Here is a 15,542-nt window from a genome sequence, read left to right on the forward strand (position 1 = left end):
AATTCCCAGTGCGTTTAACGTCATTAAACTAATGCTTGCTTTAAGACTTCCCTAACAATGAATCCTTTAACCACTTCCAAGGATCCTTTCTTTGAGCGCCGAAGTCTAGCTCACTGCACCACCATCGAGGCTGGCGCGCATATCGCTGTGGTTGGTTGGGTCCCAACACGAAACTTTACTCATAGCTTCTTGACCAGTCAAAACTATCAAGAGAGTCTGGAAAGGATTGAACAGCGTACACAGGACGAGGACACAGAAAAAAAGCGACAAGACACGAGCGCTGTGTGCGCTGTTCAATCCTGCCATGCACCAACTAGCTCAACTCTCGTACTTCTAGAATCTGGAAAGGATTCAAGTGTCATTGCTTCTTATAACATTCGTACTACGACCATGAGTCTTGCCTTGTCATAGACGGCTGTAGTTTTCCCAGAATTTTCTTCTATAATGCCCCGGACATTACTGTCAGTATTGTTGGCGAGCGCTTCGTGCTTATTCTTACCATATACTGAAAATCGATTTCTGTCTTTATGTTTGTTTGCTTGCCGCTTCTCTTAGAACTGAAAGAAGAGTTTGTAATGAAATGAAATGAAAAGAAACAAAAAAAAACCACGTGAAGCAACTACAACCGACTGAGGGCAAGTAGTGGCTCTTAAATGTGGCAGAAAACTTTTTTTATTGCCACAAAAAATAGCGCACGACTGGCCGGGTTTTTTTCGCCATAGATAATCTCTTTTCATCACATCAACAGCTACGCAACTGAAACTTACTAATTGCAGGACATATCTCAAAAGTAGCGAACACCTAACCGAAGCCTGCAGCAAACAATTTAGAAGAGGAAATTATGTCTTGTTCTCAAGTGTTGAGCGAATATCTTCAGTTGATATTAATCGATAGCTTTGTGCTGCTTCTCACTACAAGCGCAGGAAGTGATTTTTAAGTCACGCGAAGTATTTCCAGCAGCTAGAAGACCAACCTTTCACCGACAACCACGAGAAGTACTTTCATCTCATCCGATAAGGCATACGAAGCGAAGCCATAACTGACTTCACGTATTTTTCAGCAGCGTACTTTCCGGTGCACTCTGGCAAAGTCAACATTTTCTAACATTCAGGTCAGTTGTTTTGCAGCCGTAATTTGCAATGATTTTGCCATGCTTTGCAAGCATGTGTTTTGCCCATATGTGAAACGAGATTTCTTGACACTTGTAAAAAAAAAAAAAAACTAGATGTTTGTTAATGCCCGTAACCCTGTTCGCCAGCCGGTTTCCATACAGGTTTCTCTCGAGCTTATGAGGTATCCAGACACATCAATGTACATACCATATTTCAGTGTCCCATAACTACAGCTCACCGGAAAAAGAAAGAAAAAATGGCGCATATGTTGTCAAATGTTTCGTGCGTTTGTGTGCGAGTGTTTTGCTGTATGTGTACTTCATGTGTACTCCTCAAGCGGGAACAATGACGTGATGCTAGTCTTTTCCCCCAAAAAATGACTTTCACGTGTTGTCCAAGCGCTAACTACGTCGGATACGGTAGAGCGCTAACTTTCTCGAAGTGTCCATCACTGCGATGTAAGCTATTGTTATGGTGGTTTGTAGGTTGCGTAATATCGCCACACCACTGTTGAGGATTGCTGCAATGCTGTACATTGCCGCGTTATGAATAATAAATTTAACTACGTTTCATTCCATTCTCAGTTATTTCAAGTTTTAACGCTTTGGAGCCTATATTCTGGCCGGAAAACAGCCCACGTTCATATTGCGAATGCATGGAAACTGGGCCAGAGTTCTCTTCAACGTCCGTACAACCTCACCATCCGCTTAATGTCAACGAACGTTAAGGAATACCACTTAGCCAAAACAGTTCAGAGCTTGGCACTATGGTGTACCTTCATACCATACCATACCATACCATACCATACCATACCATACCAAACCATACCATACCATACCATACCATACTATACCATACCATACCATACCATACCATACCATATCGTACCATAATATACTATAGCGTACCACTCCACCTAACACCTATTTCGCGACATCTATTTTGCATGATGGAGAATATGGTGACGATGTCGACGAGACCTGGTCTAAAAACTAAAACAATGATTGAGAAGTTTTATATTTTTGCATATGTGAACTACGTATAACAGCTACATCCTCAGAGCCAATGAATTTCAGACATGTTGTCACAAAATTCGGCGCATTTTAAAAACAAACAAACAAAAACCGCCGCGCGCACGGCGTCTCGCCGGCGCGAACCCAACGGGAGAGAGGGAAAGCCCCCGCCGAGCGCGTGCCTCTCTCTCCATCGCGACAGCGTGCGCCGAAGGAATGAGTCATCCACGCCGAAGATTCTCGAACATGCGAGTCGGTTCTTCTGCTGACCGGAGGAAAAGGGCGTAGCCTTGCGTGCACTAAGTCAACGTTTATAGTGCACTAAGTCACGTCCCCTTCCTCTGCACTCGGACGTCGGCGACGCCGCCACGACGGCGCCACGCTAGAACACGCTGGAACTTTCGCGAAACGACTCCTGACTCTGACCAATGGGGACGCGCGGCCAGTGAGAAGAGAGAAGGGAGACAGCACTGCAAATGCTGCGTGTATGTGCGCGCCTACTCTGGCGCGTTGAACAAACAGACGTGGAAGCGAGCCTATAAAAGAGGACGTTGACCGCTATCAGTCAGTCCGGACCGCCGTTTAAGCTTCATCGAAGCGCGCCCGTTCGACTCCCGGGGAAACACCACTCGGCCAGCGTCGGACCGACGAGGCAACGGTCGCCAGTCTGCGGGACGGCATCGTCGTGGAACTGTGGTCGTCGGACTGCCGCAGTGCCTGCTGAACAAATTGTGTTTTGCTTGTTTACCTCTCTCTGTCTTGTGTTCGTGCACTTTAGGTGCAATATTGCCTTTGTATTGTACTCTCTCTCGAGTTTAACTTTGCACGAATTGCATTGTTTGTTAATCACTTGGTATGTGTTTGTACGAGTGATTGTGAAATCCTCTGTATCGTCTCAATTGCTGTATAAACTTTGTTATTGTTTGTGAACCTTTGGCTCCGACCCATTCTCTGGCTTGCGACCAGCGAAAGCTGGGCACCGAACGCCCAAAAACCTCTTGTCACTTGGTAGCTGGTCTCCGCTGAGCTTGCCACGCTGAGTCGAGGGCATCTCCTTCGAGTCCGAGACCGCTACCCCCACACGCTCTAAGGGTGTCTGGGAGCTTCCCACGTAAAAGTGCGCGAAGTCTGGGTGACAATGTATTCTGGCGTCCGCGACAGGACGTTTGGTGTTTGCAAGCGCAGAGAACGGAGAAGGAGTCGGAATGAATTTACGAATCGTAAACGAGTGTTAGCAGCAGAGCGATATTCTGAGGTGCCGCGCCGAAGCGGTTAGTGAGGTTCACCGTGGAAAGGTATTCATTGCCTTGAATGTAGAGTTCGGTCTCCAAACATGAGCTTCAAGGAGCTAAAGGAGCTAGTAGAGGCCGGCCTCCAGATGGGGATGACCGGAGCCGAACTGCGAGAATGGGTGGACCAGGAAAGAGAGAGGGCTCGAGAAGAGAGAGAGAAAGAGAGGCAAAAGAAACGTGAAGAAGAAGAGAGAGAAAGGAAAAGGCGCGAAGAAGAAGCCGAAAGGGCTTTTGAAAGAGGGATGGCAATCATTCAGAGGAAGATTGCTGAAATTCGGCGTTCGAGGAACGTCAGGGATCCAGTGGAGCTTAACCCCGGAGAGGCCGGGTGGAAGACTAACGAGTCTGTTTTGTTGACAACCACGGAAGAGGTTGTAGCCAGCTCCACAGGTCAGAATGAGGTTGTGGAACAGCCTGTTCCTGCAACTGAAACCACCGAGAGTGAAGAACAGACCGGAGTGTCGCTTCCTCAGGAAATTGAAAGTGTAGCTACCCCTGAGGTAGTAGGCACTGAGGAGAAGGCCAACCTGACGCTTCCGTCAGAGGTCATGTTAGGGCAGTCGCCTGAAGATGAGCAAGAAAGTTGGTGCTCCAGCGACAAATCACAGTGCTGCACACCTGAGAGTGGCAGTAGGGACCGTGAGGAAGAGCGGTCAAATGTCGTAGAGAACGAATGCTCCGACATAGTCATAGCTGAGGAGAGCGCACTCAGTGACGACCCGGGAACCGTTCCGAGTGAACCCTCGAGCAGCGAAGAGAGCTTCGCCGACGAAGGCGGCGAGGAAATTTGTGCCTCTGACGAAGGAGAATGTGCAGTGGAAGGAAAGGAGCAGACTGAGGAAAGGTCTGTAACGACTGCACTGAATGTGACCAACTGAAGCAAGGAGTTGACAAAGGAGAATTCATAAGTGAGAACGATCCATCAATGAGTCCTGAACCGTCCTTCGAGCACTGCGCTCAAACAAGAGTCAGAAAGAAGCTCAGAGGAACGAGCCCAGCCTACAGCAAAGACTCCGTCTGGAGGCGCAAACGCAAACAGAAAAGCGCGCGCCGGGAAGGAGAACACGAGAAGTGCAGCCGTCGTGAGCGAACTGGCGTTAAATTTGTTCGCAACAGACGCGCGCTAACCACAGGAAAGAAAGAAGGACTCGAAGTCTGGGCACGAAACCAGACAGGAGTACGAGTAGGAAGCGGAGCCAAAACTGCGTTCGGAAGAGAAGCCTCAACACAAGGCGAAAGAAGAGCAGAGCTCGCGACAGAAAGAAAGGTCAGAGTCGCGTGCGTAAGAGAACTAAAAGCGTGACTGAAACCTTGAGCGAAACAATCCTGTTCCGAGCCCGCTGGATAGGCCAAACTTGGAAGTTTAGGCGAAAGTATGCCTCATACTTGCGTGCTCCATGTTTGCAATGTTGTGTTTGTTAATGTTGTGCCCAATCGCGGAGTGTTTTATGTAAACACTGAATTGAGTTAAGTATGTGGAAACATCATTGTATTGATGTATGTACTTTATTATTCGCCATTGACTTTGTGAGCGCATGCATGTGCGCTCGAATTGTACCGTCGAACTGCGGCGTCTTTTGGAGTGCAATCTGTCTATTGTACTGTGTTATGTATGTGAAAGCATCAAGGTATTGATGTATGTATTTTGGCATTCGCCACTGACTTTGTGAGCGCATGCATGGGCGCGCGAATGTTGTGTTTTGTGAATATTGTTATACAATATTCTTAAAGGAAGGGGCAGTGTCACAAAATTCGGCGCATTTTAAAAACAAACAAAAACCGCCGCGCGCACGGGGTCTCGCCGGCGCGAGCCCAACGGGAGAGAGGGAAAGCCCCCGCCGAGCGCGTGCCTCTCTCTCCATCGCGACAGCGTGCGCCGAAGGAATGAGTCATCCACGCCGAAGATTCTCGAACATGCGAGTCGGTTCTTCTGCTGACCGGAGGAAAAGGGCGCAGCCTTCCGTGCACTAAGTCACGTCCCCCTCCTCTGCACTCAACGTCGGCGACGCCGCCACGACGGCGCCACGCTAGAACACGCTGGAACTTTCGCGAAACGACTCCTGACTCTGACCAATGGGGACGCGCGGCCAGTGAGAAGAGAGAAGGGAGACAGCACTGCAAATGCTGCGTGTATGTGCGCGCCTACTCTGGCGCGTTGAACAAACAGACGTGGAAGCGAGCCTATAAAAGAGGACGTTGACCGCTATCAGTCAGTCCGGACCGCCGTTTAAGCTTCATCGAAGCGCGCCCGTTCGACTCCCGGGGAAACACCACTCGGCCAGCGTCGGACCGACGAGGCAACGGTCGCCAGTCTGCGGGACGGCATCGTCGTGGAACTCTGGTCGTCGGACTGCCGCAGTGCCCGGTGAACAAATTGTGTTTTGTTTGTTTACCTCTCTTTCGAGTCTTAGTGCACTTTAGGTGCAATATCGCCTTTGTATTGTACTCTCTCTCGAATTTAACTTTGCACGGGTTGCATTGTTCAATTAATCACTTTGTATGTGTCTGTACTAGTGATTGTGAAACCCTCTGTATCGTCTCAATTGCTGTATAAACTTTGTTTTGTTTTGTAAACTTCTGGCTCCGACCCATTCTCTGGCTTGCGACCAGCGAAAGCTGGGCACCGAACGCCCAAAAACCTCTTGTCACTTGGTAGCTGGTCTCCGCTGAGCTTGCCACGCTGAGTCGAGGGCATCTCCTTCGAGTCCGAGACCGCTACCCCCACACGCTCTAAGGGTGTCTGGGAGCTTCCCACGTAAAAGTGTGCGAAGTCTGGGTGACACATGTGTAAATTAACGCAGTTACAATATAATAATACTAGACGATTCCAATTTCCAACTTGGCCCAGACGACGCGTGTAGATCAAGCCTGTGCAAACCTTTCGTAACAAATCAGTTGAAGGTTGATTCTCTAAAGACGTTTGCGCAATTACTACTTCCGAGCAGTTGCCGGAAGTTTTACTATTTAGTGAGCACTCAGTGAACAATAATGGTTGATACAGCAAAAACCAACGGCGCGACTAATTTGCTCGGGTATATTGCTTATAACTATTTTCTGATCGACCAATAAAAAGCTATTCCCCACATAATTTCAGTGGTATCCTGCACACACTAGACTCATTAGACTAAATTTCTAGAGTTGTCAGTTAACATGTGTACTGCAAAATGTAGGCCATAGAGAAAACTGCCATGAATAAACCACCGCTATGGGTCATAGTGCGTCTAGACTATGAACCTTGCACGTGCTTTCTGGGTTCCTCATAGAGCAAGTATTCCTCAAGCTATAGGTATCCTTCACAGCGTTATTCTTGAAGGCAGTGACTTGGTGAACGACCAGCAACATCCAGCTCATCGTCATTTCCTAAACAACCGAAATGTTAGCCGGTTTGGAAGAAGTTTCCACATACCATGTGTTGGCACGTGTTTCAACATCCGACAGCGAAAGTTTTTTGAAATAAGCTGGCTCGACCTCCCGAATTGCCGCCCAAGCATTCACTGGCAGAAAGCGCTGGGTTGAAAAGCGCGCTCTTTTGAACAAGTTTTGTATTCAATTGAATAGAAGGTATAAAACCTGTGAGAGCTGTTCGCCCTCTTTTTCAACACCTTGAGCCCCGTTCAAAGGCGGCAATAGAAATGCAAGATACAACGCGCCCGGGCAACAAAGAACACAGATGGTCAGCTTTCATTCAGACCATGCTGAAAGCTGGGTTCTGTCCAGTAGTATGCAACAGTGAGGAGATATGTGGTCCGCAGGCAGTTCGTGATCACCCCGAAGTTCCACCATTTCTTCTAGAACACCTGGGGAGACGCAATGCACCTGTCTACACTCCTGATAGTGCTGATGACAGCCATCTCTGTGAAGGCGAGCTGTGAAGAGGACCGCGCCAACTACACTATCTTCTACGACGTCGGCACTGAGGAAGAAGCCACACGTTTTCCCTGTCTGCGGTGTTTCGGTCTGCCTTGCGTCGGCGAGCGAGAAAAGAAGATGACACCTCTCGGCGGCCCAAAGAAATATTGCTGTAAAAGGTGTTCTCATTTGGCAAGTGAGTATAGCAATCTTCAACAGCATAGCATAGCATGCCACAATTCCAAGCAGCACAGGCAATTGGGCCATTATTGGGGACGCCCCACCCCGGTGGCTCCGTGGTTACGGCGCTCGGCTGCTGACCCGAAAGACGCGGGTTCGATACCGGCCGCGGCGGCTGAATTTCGATGGAGGCGAAATTCTAGAGGCCCGTGTGCTGCGCGATGTCAGTGCACGTAAAGAACCCCAGGTGGTCGAAATTTCCGAATCCCTTCACTATGGCGTCCCTCATAGCCTGAGTCGCTTTGGGACGTTAAACCCGAAAAAACCGAAACCATTATTGGGAAGTACTGGTTTAGTTTATTGGGGTTTAACGTCCCAAAGCAACTCATGCTATGAGGAACGCCCTAGTGAAGGGCTCCGGAAATTTCGACCACCAGGGGTTCTTTTAAAGGTGCACTGAAGAGGAATCTGAACTCGTCTTTTTGCCGCGGGAACTCAATCTGCACGTTCGGAGCATTCTTAGAAACTTCGATTTATTGCCCTGTGTGGCTGATTTTCCTAATTAAATCGAATTAACGTCCGGCTCCGGCCTCTTTTTTTTTTTAATTCTCCCTCGTACGGGGGGCGGAGTCGACCAACGCGTGGAGTGCCTTTCAGCCAGTCCCGCGGCGGCTTGCCGCTCTGCCATCGGCGGAGTAATACGTAGTAGTCCGTAGAAGCAAATAGTCCGCGCGTATTTTTATTTCTGCGGGCTTATTTTGCGGCTATATTATCTGCGAATGAAACTATTTATTCACGGAAACCTAAAAAACAAAGTAAAGCGAAAGCAAAGCCTCCACGGAGCTGGCTGCAAGGCACTCCACGCGTTGGTCGACTCCGCCCACCGTACGAGGGAGAATTAAAAAGAAAGGCGGGAGCCGGACGTTAATTCGATTTAATTAGGAAAATCAGCCACACAGGGCAATGAATCGAAGTTTCTAAGAATGGTCAGAACGTGTAGATCGAGTTTCCGCGGCAAAAAGACGAGTTCAGATTCCTCTTCAGTGCACCTTTAACGTGCGCTGACATCGCACAGCACATGGGGAATGTATTGGCAAAGCTTGTTCCTACAAAGTACCAGAGTAAAACCATCCATTTTCAATGTTGGTCTAATTACCTGTGCTGCTCTGGGTCCGATTAGTATAGTATAGTATAGTATAATATAGTATAGTATAGTATGGTATGGTATGGTATAGTATAGTATAGTATAGTATAGTATAGTATAGTATAGTATAGTATAGTATAGTATAGTATAGTATAGTATAATACGTTATAATATAGTAGAGTATAGTAGAGCATTGTATAGTATGCGCAGTATGATATAGTGAGTTTAGTATGGACCAGCACTGTACATTACAACATTGTCCAGTATAGAACAATATAGCATGGGATAGTTTAGTATTTTATGTAGTCACTATATATAGTTTGATAATTGCAAGGAACGTGCAATAAAGCTTGCAGTTTGCGCGAACCGTACACGAGAAACGCCACCAGCTGCGTGATTCAGGTTTTCTTGCGTCAAAAGCTGTCTGCAACTATTGGAGAGAACCGAGAAAGGTCAGTAATGCACAAAGCAGACATTGCCTGTAACTATATCGCCAACATATGCCTAAGTGTAATGTAAGTAGATCTCTAAGCCACATTGTAATCGGTGCAAAACAAAAGCGGCTTTGAATTTCGTATAATCACAACGACATTTCGACGGCAAACGTGGTCTAACATCTCCGGAGCCCTATTATGACGAAGTTACAGAAGACAGCGCTTCATAGGGTCTTTCTATGAACCATGGAATATGATGTCTTTGTGGAGGAGTCCAGTTAATACGGAATAGCATTTGTGTCCCCTGCTTCCTCAAGACACATTACATGCCATGTAATAGCAAAGCTTTTTTCTCTCTCTCTCTGTGATGGAAAGAAATGCACGTAGACATTGAACATGCACACAACATTGCTAAGAAGTGTGGCGTGAAGGCGATAAAATCACTCCGCACAAACAGTGGAGCGCTACAAACATGGCCTTCAAAATCTTCACAACAGCAAGCTTTGGTGTGCTGCAATGGCGATCCGGCTTTTGCCTGCATGTCTACTGTGCCGGAAATAAGGAAACACGGTGAGTCAGAGAGCACAGCTGAACAGCACTGAACCACTCAGGAGCTTCAAATGTAAATCCTCACGCGCCTTTAATGTATTATGAGCGCAAAAAAAAAGACCGACACATGTTCTTGTAGTTCATGGCTTAAAGGCTTCCCGACGGGTTCTAATCGACGCAGGAGACTCAACGAAAAACAAAAAATTTTCAGAACGCGTGGTATTGTTTCGCCCACCTGATATTTTCTTACGCATGACCTCCTGTTCTGCGCATGCGTAATAATATAGTATTATCTGTGATAGCGGATAAGATCGAAATCAAACGCCGCTATTTCCGTTGCTCCTGTTGTGTGATGGATTAGCGGAATCTTTCAGCTCGCAAGACGGCGATTCGAGTCCACTTTATTTTGATAATTTTCGAACAATGAAATTATTTACCACGAAAATAAATGCAGCGCTCCAAACACAGAGGCATGCGAAGAAGCCACCACATGCGCTAACGCATGTGGTATCCTCTTTGTTTGGCCCTGTGTTTCGAGAGCTGCATTTATTGTCGTCAGCAATCAACACACACAAACAGACCGCAGCGGCGGACTAGTCGCTTGAGCATCCGCCTCGCATGCGGGAGGTGTGAGGTTCGATCCCCAGTGCCACTGGATACCGACCGGTGACACAATGGATACAAGCTTTCATTGATGAGTGAAAAAAGTTGGGCGAGTTCGTACGTATTCATTATTCACAACAGCGCAGTTGAAGTCAGCGCTTGTTTCGTCTATTCACCCTTTCGTCGGAGTTTCCTGCGCTGTTGTGAATAAAGAGTACAAGCTTTTTCCTGCCTTGTGCTTGGCTTCTTTAGGGTGAAATGCTTGGAAAATCGGTCATTGACCCCACCTTGAGTAGAAGAAAAAAATCCTTGTGCCATGGCACTCTTTGGCCACACATGCCCTTGCACCATAAAAATCCATTGTCCATCCATTGAATACTCCAAATCAGCTGCTCTTATTTATCATTTACTTCTGGGTGCGTGTTCTCTCAAAAGTTTCACTCTGACAGGTTCTAGAGCGCAGCTCTAACGCGCCCGTTACCGCGTTCCGCGTCGTAGACGTTGGCATCGGCGTCACAGATCACCCTGGTCACAGGTCACCCTGGTCACAGGTCACCTGACAGTTGGCAGGATTTAGTAGAGCAAAACGTCACCTGCCACTGCGAGAGCGTAAGAATGGATAACCCCAAGGTGGCTGCCACGGGAAAATCCCGGAGGGTGGCTAGGAGCGTAGCACGCCACCTGCCATCCGTAGCGTGAAAATCCGTGAAAAGCTGCGCTCAAATTTTGCATCACCGGCTATCGTAATCGTCTTTCATTTCTTGTAGCCAAATTTGCTGTTTAAACTAGGCTCTCGAAAGCAGCTTTTCGGTCGTTTTTTTTTTTTCGTTCCCTATTTCGCGAATAATTACCTTCATGCAAATCATTTGCCCTATACTTCACCCTTAGGCTGCACTCTAAGATTTTTTAGAGCCAAATTCGCCGTTTAAAAAAAGCTTTGAGAAAAGCCGAGAGACGATACCGGAATTCAGTGTACTACATCGATGCGCATGCGCAGAGCACAAGATCGCGCTATGGCGAATGCCAGGTTTGATTCCGAAAAAAACACCACTTACGCCACCTCTGCCACCTTTATCTTCTGTCTCAATTCTAGTGCCGCTGTTGAGTCTTATCGTACATGAGAATTTGAAGAGACGGAGTAGTTTCAGGAATGCCGACTTGCCAAGTACTCAGCACAATCACCGAAATAAATGTATTTGAAATTTACTTCAATTGGTCCTGTTAATACCCAGGGCGCGGCTCCAGATGCAGACTCCAGCGGGACGAACCTGCGGTCGTCTGCAAGAAGGGATATATTTGCAGCGTCAAGCGGAAGGTTTGCGTCGAAGAATGCCCAGTACCGGCCATGCTATAACAGATATAAAAGTAATAATGAACCACTCGAGACAGTTGCGTCGTACTCCTTACAAACGACTCCTGTAAAATTTTCTGGTGACATACTTAACCACAGCAAGTACAAGAGAAGCAGCACTGGACGTGAATGAAGAGGAGGAGGAGCAAAACTTTAATAAAGAGAAGGGGAGCTGTGCGAGCTTGAAGAGGGGGGTCCTTCATTCCGGGGCTCCTCTGGCTTCAGCTGTCCTGCGGACTTGTATGATGGCCCGTTGGTCCTCCAGGTTATGTCTGGTCAGCAGTGCCTCCCACCGCTCAATAGACGTTTCTTTAGTGTGTTTGGTTTGTTCTCACGTCCAAGTGTGAATAAGTGGTTTTAGTAATCATGAGCAGCACGAATTCAACAATAACGCATAGCAAATCTCTCATCGCTACCCGAAAAATGTGGGCCGCCTATTTTATTCTTCTTCTCGCGCTTTTATTTTTTGCCACAATACGTGCCACAGTACGTATGCACATGCTTATCAGCGTTGCTTAAAGATGTTTATTTTGACATCGCGGCTAGACGAGCGTTCGCTTCAGGAGTGTAGCAGCCAACCGTACACCAAATTTTATGCTTCCACTGAACGAAGCTGACGTCGATTTCTCGAAACGTCTCCAATGTCCGGCGGTGATGATGCTCAGAGCACGTCACCAGTCACGGTCACGTATCTACCCTTGGAAGGGATTGCCGCAGGTCGGGCATCGGGAGCAGCCTCCGTTTGGGGGCATCATTTCTTCCTCGTTCATCACTCGCGCCGTGAACCGCATCTCCGTTTGGCCCACCGGCTCGCGGTCCTGGCGATCCTGGCGGTCCAGCCTGCGTGAGGTGCGACGGCGCTGAATCAGCTCAGCCAGGCACTCGATGCAGTGCTCGGCCGGTCCGGGCTCGGGCGGCGGCGGCGGCGGCGGAGCCGGCTGAGGCATGGGCGGCATGTAGGCCGGGCCGCTCATGCACTCCTGGACCACCTGGACGGTGGGCGATCCCTTGCGACTCATTCCAGACCTGGACCGACCGGAGCTCGACTTGGCCTTGGGCGGGGGCTTCACCTCCTCCAGGAGGATCGTGGTGCCCCGCGGCACCACACGGACGATCTGTGGTTCGGAGGATGGCATGTTTTCGAGGGACACTGTGGTCCGGCAGCCCTGGAGGCAGGAAGGCATCCCAGTCTCGCCCTGCATCGAGCCCGCGTTGGGTAGTCGGTAGACGGTACCCCGAGACTGCGACGTTCCCGGACCGCACGAGACGACGATGTTGGATCCGGAGCCGTGAAGCTGCTGTCCGCCCATGTAGACGACTGTCTTCTCGCCCTTGCGCTTGACCCGCGTGTTGCTCATGATGACCTCACTTGGTATTAATGGCCTGCCTTGGTTCAGATGATAGCGTCTAGTCTCTGCAGCCTACTTGCCGGTGTCCAGTGCCTCTCGCGGTTGTCCAAGGCTGAAGGCCCGCTGCTGTCGGACGACCACCCCAGGTGGGCGACGCTGGGTCAAGACTCTCCGCTCCGCGTCCGGGTGTTGGTCCCAAGGCGGCGGTAGCGCGGCTGTCTTGGGCGACCCAGTAGTGCAGAGCGCCCTTAATCCCGGCTGGCTTACGCCAATCGAGAAAAAATGAGCGCGTGGAGAAGCATCGTTCTTTACTTCTTCCGTCAGCGGTACGGACCTGTGGTTGACTTTGAAATGAAATTATTCGTTGATAATCCTTTAGCCGGTCACTGTAAACCATGTTATTTACGCTCTTCAAAAGATCTGCGATTCTATCGCCGAGAACACCGAATGAACTGCACTGAGTGAATGTAGGTGGAACTATAATAGCAGCTGCCATTTAATAGCCAGGACACATGCTGAGATATAGAACGACAAATGCATCACTGTTGTTTGGTATGAATCTCATCTCTTTAGTGCAAACTGTAGTATTCCTGTTCAGTGTGCAACTAAAGAAAAGAAATCTTGTACAAAAAAAAAGACAAGGCGAAAATGCCGATGATGATAATGATCACAATAGGCTCTTTGCGAGTGGTCCGTATGGGGTGCGCCATCTTTCCCTCACGGTTACATTTAGTTTTAGTCGAGGAGGAGGAGGAGGAAACCTAATTAAGTAGGAAATAAGAGAGCTACTCCCGGGAGGGCTGACGCATGCTGTGGAATTATAGTCACAGGATTGCACGAATGACGTCTAAGAAGCAACATAGACTTACCAAGGAGGTCACTGAACTTTTCGGACGTACCTCATCCGGAAATGTTGGACGTAGTCATGGAGCAAGCAGAAGGAAAATATGCCGTACTAACTCAAGCATGTTTTGCTTAGATTCTCACGCAGCAAGTATTTTAGCTCTTGGCTGCTGCCACACGAGACATCGGATAGCACTAGTTACGCTGTGAGTGAAGCCCCAGCATGACTTCCACTCGGCATGAAGATTGTCCGGCTGAGAATCCGAAGGGAATTGCCTCCTTCTCAGAAATTCCCTATGCTGATAAATGTCAGTTAATAGATTATGGCTATGTGATGGAGTTAGTAAAATGAAAAGCGCCTATCAGGAAATAATATATCGACTGTAATGAGTGAATAATGAGAAACTCTATCCAGCTTAAAACCAGAAGTGACAAGTACGAAATAGAACTCTTGAGTGCCTTTGGTGAAAGGCGGTTACAGTCATAAGAAAAATCACAATTCTCCTTCACCAGGGCGCGCCGCATGACAACAACAAAACAGTTCAGTGGATAAGCCCAGATATGGGGAACACGAGAAGAGACTGCCAACAAAAACGATTCCAGAGGAACCGAAGTGCTTGCATAACGACCTCATACCTGCTTACTTTCGTGATAATTACTCTTTACTTCAACGAACTCTGATGATATGCTACCAGACACTACCAGAAGTAGCCCTGCAGGTCAAGCTAGAAAGTAGCCTTTTTTAAATTGATAAGCTAATAGTTCCTGTGGATCTAATATGGCGCTGGAACCAATCCCGCGGCTTATCTGTAATGATGCTCGAAACTACTCAAGTGTTCCAAAGTACCGAAAAGTTTTGAACCTGTAGCAAGCTGCACTGGCTTGAAAAGGCTGTGGACTGTTCTTTCAACCTTTGAGATAATAAAAATATGTGCAAAGATTTAATCCTCCTATTTTTAATAGAAGTTCCACTTTCAAGCACGATAAGAAGTTTGGATTTCAAGTCCATTCAGATTCCGGTAATCGCTCAGTGGTTTTCCCATTTTTCACAAACAACATTTAAATTGCACGCCTGGTACACAAGTTTCCATACTGCTTCAACGAAGTGAAGCGAGAGCTCTCACAACGGACACCAGTTACCGTACGACATGTACGACCCCACTGGGCAGGCAAACACCCTGCGATAATCACCCGCGTAGGTGGCTGGAAAGTTCACGACGGCATCGGTGCCGGCTTCTGCGCCCTGCCTGCACTTGTTGAAGGCCCAGCTAACGTAGAAGAACTGGGCATGAGACAAGTTCAATCCCTCTGTCGCCTCAACCACGTGGTACGCCATGTCCTCCACTCTCGAGGCCTGCTGCACGGAATCCAGCCCTAGCGCAGCTGCCGCTATCATCTCGTCCGGTTTGTCCAGGCGAGGTTTGTTCAAGTACCTGTTGCTAAAACAGTCGGCGAAGCTGCGTATTGTCCCACTGGTGTTAGCTGACCATTCATGCTCGAAGATCACCGAATGCCAGACTAATGTCGCCAGTGCGGCGCCGAGCTTCGGGAAGTGAATGAGCAGGAACCATTTCGAGACACGTTGTAAACTCAAGTAGTATCCCGGCTGAACGAAGAGCCGTAGACCTCGCCTCTGAGGAGACGTATTCAATGTGGTAACGGCTTCAGGTAAGTCTTGCGCCACTCGCAACCTGTCCGCCAGCAGTTCGTAACGATGAGCAGCGTGGTAAAGCTCGGGAAACGTTAGCGTAGTCGCTGGCATAGATAGTCCGCTGGGCAGCGCATCACGGGGCAGGACTACATGCATTTCCTGCACGATGTCG

The 15,542-nt window shown here is 48.4% G+C and overlaps 1 protein-coding gene and 1 pseudogene across 1 annotated transcript; one reads left to right on the forward strand and one right to left on the reverse strand.

Annotated features, from left to right (window-relative positions):
- The first annotated feature begins 7,227 nt into the window (after window positions 1-7,227).
- On the forward strand, window positions 7,228-11,530 carry LOC149366179 (uncharacterized). The gene is made up of 2 exons (XM_089569705.1): window positions 7,228-7,462; window positions 11,409-11,530. Exons 1-2 carry the CDS (start codon window positions 7,228-7,230, stop codon window positions 11,528-11,530), a joined length of 357 nt encoding a protein of 118 aa, XP_089425831.1.
- Window positions 11,531-12,198: 668 nt separating this feature from the next.
- On the reverse strand, window positions 12,199-12,885 carry LOC149366180 (uncharacterized; annotated as a pseudogene).
- Between the last annotated feature and the right edge of the window lie 2,657 nt (window positions 12,886-15,542).

Source organism: Amblyomma mixtum, chromosome 1 (genome assembly GCF_055824585.1).
Source record: "Amblyomma mixtum isolate Tamu chromosome 1, ASM5582458v1, whole genome shotgun sequence".
Lineage (NCBI taxonomy): Eukaryota > Metazoa > Arthropoda > Arachnida > Ixodida > Ixodidae > Amblyomma > Amblyomma mixtum.

What these genes read in the sequence shown, in the direction of transcription:
- LOC149366179 (XM_089569705.1), top strand. Translation starts at nt 7,228, where the DNA reads ATGCACCTGTCTACACTCCTGATAGTGCTGATGACAGCCATCTCTGTG. An exon ending in AAGGTGTTCTCATTTGGCAA is followed by an intron (nt 7,463 to 11,408) that starts GTGAGTATAGCA and finishes GTTAATACCCAG; the next exon opens with GGCGCGGCTCCAGATGCAGA.